The sequence below is a fragment of the Sparus aurata genome, chromosome 14 (genome assembly GCF_900880675.1).
Source record: "Sparus aurata chromosome 14, fSpaAur1.1, whole genome shotgun sequence".
Taxonomy (NCBI): Eukaryota; Metazoa; Chordata; class Actinopteri; order Spariformes; family Sparidae; genus Sparus; species Sparus aurata.
The window spans coordinates 23,163,973-23,169,383 of record NC_044200.1 but is presented as its reverse complement, the minus strand read 5'-3'; the positions used below and the strand labels follow the sequence as shown (position 1 = coordinate 23,169,383).

Here is a 5,411-nt window from a genome sequence, read left to right as displayed (position 1 = left end):
TCACACTGATGGACTGATAGTCTCATTGCTGTCCATCCTGCATGTATCGTTGTTGTCTACTGTGCTGATATCATTACTGCCTGCTCTTCTGATATCATTACTGTCCTTTCTGCAACAACACACAGAGACCAAAAACTTGTCTATGGTCCCTTTCTTAATGAAAACATATAGTAATAAGTCTGCGAGGGGACTCAGCAGGACAGGCAATAAAGCCCGACTGAGGATACTGTCAGATCCCACTATCAGGACCGAAATGATGATGGGCAGGAACAACAGAGTGTAAATAAGCAGCACCAGAACCAAAGTTCCCACAATTCGTCGTTTTTCATCAGAGGGTACAGAGATGGAAGTACACAGAGCTCTAACAGTCCCAAACAGAAAGAATATCAACAGTGGAAAGGGAAGAAGAAGGAAGTAAGGTATCACACTTGGAAACAGGACTATGAAAACAGGAAGGACCCAGATGACAACACAGATGGCCACAGAGCTCTAACAGTCCCGACCAGGAAGAATATCAACAATGGGAAGGGAAGAAGAAGGAGACAAGGGATAGGATATTGAAACCAAAGAAACAGGACTATGACAACAGGAAGGACCCAGACGACAACACAGATCACCACAGAGCTCTTGATGGTACGTCTGAAGCGGTACCACAGTGGGTGGGCGATAACCAAATACCTGTAATACAAGATGATCTATGATGAGCTTCATAATGTTGTAGTAATAAAAATAGTCAGACACATAAATACCTACAGACATACTGGAAATAATTACCTCTCCATTGCGACACACACCATGAAGCAAACGCTGGCCCCTATACAATGGTCGTATATCCCAATGAAGATGACGGTTACAAGCAGATTTTTATCTCGTGTCAGCCAAACAATCATGTAGCAGAGCTGAATGAGGTCTGTGATGAGAAGGTTGATGACGTAGATCGGAGCAACATGATCATTACGCACCTGCAGGAAAACATTGGTGAGAGAGAACAAGTAGTTGTAAACATGTTGGGAACTTCCTCCCAAATATGTAAATGTTCTGCCCAGAAACATGCAGTGGTCAGACACATTTACATTATTCATCCAACTGTCCTTTGTGCTGTCAGAAATACCTGTGGAAGCCCATTATTGCCAAATAGGAAAAAACTAATGACGAAAAACTTTCCCTTGATAAAACTATTCATAATTATTATTATTATTATTATTAATATTATTATTATTATTATTATTATTATTATTAATCAAAATCATTATTTTCTAGCTCGTAATTTCAAGTTTCCATCTTAAAATTATCACTTTCTGTCTCATCACTTTGACTTTTTCTCTAATAATTTTGACTATCACAAGATTATGACTTTTATACAATAAACTAGTTGTTTTAATTCATAATTATGACATTTTAATCCTAAAATAGAGTTTTTTCTGTCAACCAATGACTTTTTACTTTTACAATTATGACTTTCTATTACAGTTTTAATCTCATAATTATGATATACCACAGAAATGGGTTGAATGGGCTCCCATTGATATCAGATACAACACAGGCAGATAATGATGGTTTCTGGGTCATGATGTGCAGTACATACCAGTAAATACAGAGCATAAATCACCACGAGGATGAGAGGAAGTCCAATAGAAACGATAATGTATGCCAGCACATCCCTGATAAAGAAAACTTCAGAGTAGCTGGAGGTGACGTTGCTGTTATTAAAGCTTTCATTCAGTGAGGTGTTCCTGTAGAAATCTTCCATTGTTCACAGTGAAACCTGCTGAGAGATCAAACTGTGCAAAACTTTTGTGCAAGGCTTTTTCTTTCTAACATAGTTTATTGTTCAGTAACAAGTAATACAAAACAGAAACATCTATAATATAATGATTATTATAATGTTTATTTTAGTTCAATACATTTTTGGTCTGTTTTTGTGTTTTTAATGATTTTCTCAAACAACATTTTTGTATTTGTTACACGAACAATAACACCAAATTAATTTAAGAAATGTCTTGAACCATAATATAATGTACACCTACATTGCACATTAATTTTCACGAGCATTATTTGACGGTTTATAATTCACAAAGAAAAAATAAAGTTGGCTAAATTACCTTTGAAAGCTGAGAGACATCACCTGAAGTTGTCCCTTCACCAGCGTCCGATGTTTCGTTGTCTGCATCCAGCAAAAAAATGGTGAGAGTGAACAAGTTCATGTTAACATGTTGTGAACTTCCTCCCAAGTATGAAAATGTTTGTGCCGACTGTGGTCAGACACATTTACATCATGACCTAAATTCCCCTCAGGGGTAAATAAAGTTATGTATGCATCTATTAATAATCCAACTGTCCTTTGTGCTGTCAGAAATAACTTTGGAAGTCAACTACAGCTAAATGGGAACAAACTAATGATGAAAAATAAGCCTTAATCAAACCATTTTCTATTTTCCATCTCAAAATTATGACTTTCTATTTCATAATTTTTACTCTCATCTCATCTCATCATCTTATCCGTGATGGTCGCGGGGATGTAACTGCTTCATCCCCTTTTTCAAGGGGTCGCGGGGGTTGCTGGAGCCAATCCCAGTTATCTCTCTGGGCGAAGGCGAAGGCAGGTAGCTTGCTCAAGGATACTTCGACATGCTGCTCAGTTCTGCCCCAGGGCAGCCGGGATTCGAGCCAGCAACCTTCCGATCACTAGTCAACCTGCTCTGCCCGCTGAGCTACAGCCGCACTAATCTTTTTTTTTTTTTACTTTTCCCTATTATTTTTTTCTCCAATATTTTCCCATCGTATGCTGATCAATACCTGAGTTTAGGTGTTATCCTTATTTAACCACATTACTTAAAAAGTAGCAGGATGGATCCATGGCAGCTCCTCCTCACCTCAAACAATCACCATGAAATGGTGCACTTTTTGGGTATCAGACTATTTTCTGTTACCCACAGTTTAGTTTTTAATAGTTTTTGGACAATAACGGAACAGAGAATGACAGAATACATATACTAAAAACACCAGAACAGATGAATAAATGAGATGTAACATGATAAATCTCTCTCTCTTGTCTTTGTTGTTTTTTCTGTAGATGATACATCTCAGTCGGCAGCTCTGCCTCGTTTTGTGTGAGTCTGTGAATCCATCGTGTTGATGTGACACATTTAAACACACTTCTGACGGTCCGAATGAATCAACAGCAAATTTTAAAGTGACAGCTGAGATAAATGTTTCACGGAAGATGGAGACGGATTAATCACCAGCAGACACTGAAACACATGAATCAGCGCAGCACTGTTTTAATCACACTGCTTAATATGCATCTTCATGCTGCAGCGATGTGACTGCTGGTCATTGATCTGTGTTATTGATTATGAAACTGATCGATGAACGTGCAGGTGAACGACCGGCTGACCCTCCTGTTGACCTTTACACTGACCTTTACATCACACGTTGCATGATGGGTGAGTTCATCCATGTTGGGACTGATTCTGCAAGTTGATCTGGTTAAACTCCACACAGGACTTGTGAAGGCTTAATCTCATGATATATACAAGTTTATTTCAAGTTTAATCCTCTAAAACAAACATTTTCAGTACGTTAAGATGATTTATCTTGATCCATTATTAGTCCATCACATATGATTAGTAAGATTTATAAAAGTCCTTACCACCAGGTTGCTAGACAAGATTTACCCATTATGCTGTTCAGCCTGTATTTCACTCAGAAAAGTGGAAGCTAGCAAGTTAAGCTAACTAGCTTTTACTCAGAGAGTTAGCCATTGGCTAGGTCTACCACAAGATGTTGATTTTGGTTCATGTTGGATATTTGCTGAGACATCTGCATCGCCATTTATTTATATAATTATTAGATACCAGATGGAAAGATGGTTCGGCTTGGCTAGCGCTGTCTCCAAAAACGTTTTCTGGCTTCCCTGTTTACTTCCTGGTTATGCGGTTGTTTGAATATGTGCATTAGAGTTTCCCGCAAACAAATATAAAACCTCCATGGATCAAAAATTCATAATAGAAAGAGTCATAATCAATCTGTTTGCAGTTCTTAGTGTCCTGTCAACATATTTACAGACGCTTCTTTTATCATTGCGGTCTTTAGGGAAAATGCTTTTTGAGCTGCAGTACTGTGAGTGGCCACCGGGCAAGCTAGCTAGTGTTAGCTTCTCTAATAGTGATGGCTGGTTAAATAGACAGTTACAACTTGAGGTAATTATCTTGTGTTATCAAAAGATTAAAGATGAGTTAATGTGCGTGTTTTTAGCCCATTGGCTGAAGGTGACATCATAGATTTAGCGTCTGTGGGCAGCGGCCGATGTTTCAGGGTTACAGATGTGTCGGTTATTGTTTACAGTCCGAGTAGCAGCTTGACTGAAGGTGTGAGCCAGCAGGACATTCATGCATTTGTAGGGTCACTGTAGACAGTGTGTGTGTGTGTGTGTGTGTGTGTGTGTGTGTGTGTGTTTAAGATTTCCAGTTTATATTGTAGAAATTTACATGAGCGAACGATCGAACCTGCAGAGAGAGAGTGTGTCTCAACAGAGTAGAAGTGACACCAATCTGTCAGACATCCCACACAAACACACACACACACACACACACACACACACACACACAGTAATGAAGACAAAATGAAGATGAGGAGGAGGAGGAGGAGTGAAGGAAGAACAGAACACAGAGGAGGAAGACGTGACGAATGGAGACTGTCATTCAGGCGACAAATTATATGTTTTTCAGCTTCTCTCTGCTTCAGCTTTCAATCTTGTTTGTCTCATTGTGAACACTGACACCATGTTCACTGTGTGTGTGTGTGTGTGTGTGTGTGTGTGTGTGTGTGTGTGTGTGTGTGTGTGTGTCGGAGGTGGAGGTGAGCCTCACCAACAGCTCTCAGATCTGATGAAGCGCCTCGCTGTGGGTATAAATATCGCTTCAATTTATTAAGAAACTACGAGCGTCAGAGAGACGGAGCGCAGACAGCAGCAGGGGGTTTCGTCAGGCGTTTAAAGGAGCAGTGCGCCAAATTTAGACGAGACTCCAAGACAAGATGTGCACGTAAACATGAGCAGTGCATGTCGGCGAGAGGCAAAGCAGCGTGAATCCTCAAATAAAAGACATAAAACTGCAATGAAACACATCTGAAAAATGATCTGCAGCATTTATTTTTCAGTCGAGTTCATGGAAGTCGAGGCTTCCTGCACGTGTTTTATATCGACGGTCTCCGGGGACCAGAACGAATTCTGCCCTCCTGAAGTGCTGGAAGGCTTTTAATGGGAAACAGGAAGACAGGTGTCTTTACCAACAAAGAAATCCCTCAGACAAACACATCTGTGAGCTTAGGTTTGAAAAAAGACAGTAACTAATGTGAAACTAGTGTAAAAATGTACTTTATATTTGTATATGTTTGTTTTTTGCCCCCAT

General features: G+C 39.5%; 1 protein-coding gene across 1 annotated transcript; it reads right to left on the bottom strand.

Moving 5' to 3' along the window:
• LOC115595939 (ovarian cancer G-protein coupled receptor 1-like) lies at nucleotides 1-1,750 on the bottom strand. The gene is made up of 4 exons (XM_030440787.1): nucleotides 1,586-1,750; nucleotides 775-962; nucleotides 545-678; nucleotides 1-440 (listed from the first exon to the last, which is right to left on the bottom strand). Exons 1-4 carry the CDS (start codon nucleotides 1,748-1,750, stop codon nucleotides 1-3), a joined length of 927 nt encoding a protein of 308 aa, XP_030296647.1.
• Between the last annotated feature and the right edge of the window lie 3,661 nt (nucleotides 1,751-5,411).

Excerpts from the sequence above, each read along its gene's own strand:
- LOC115595939 (XM_030440787.1), bottom strand. The coding sequence starts at position 1,750 with ATGGAAGATTTCTACAGGAACACCTCACTGAATGAAAGCTTTAATAAC. Across the intron at positions 679-774 it reads GTGTGTGTCGCAATGGAGAG|GTATTTGGTTATCGCCCACC; the intron begins GTAATTATTTCC and ends CTTGTATTACAG. Across the intron at positions 441-544 it reads GTTTCAATATCCTATCCCTT|TCCTGTTTCCAAGTGTGATA; the intron begins GTCTCCTTCTTC and ends CTGTTTTCATAG.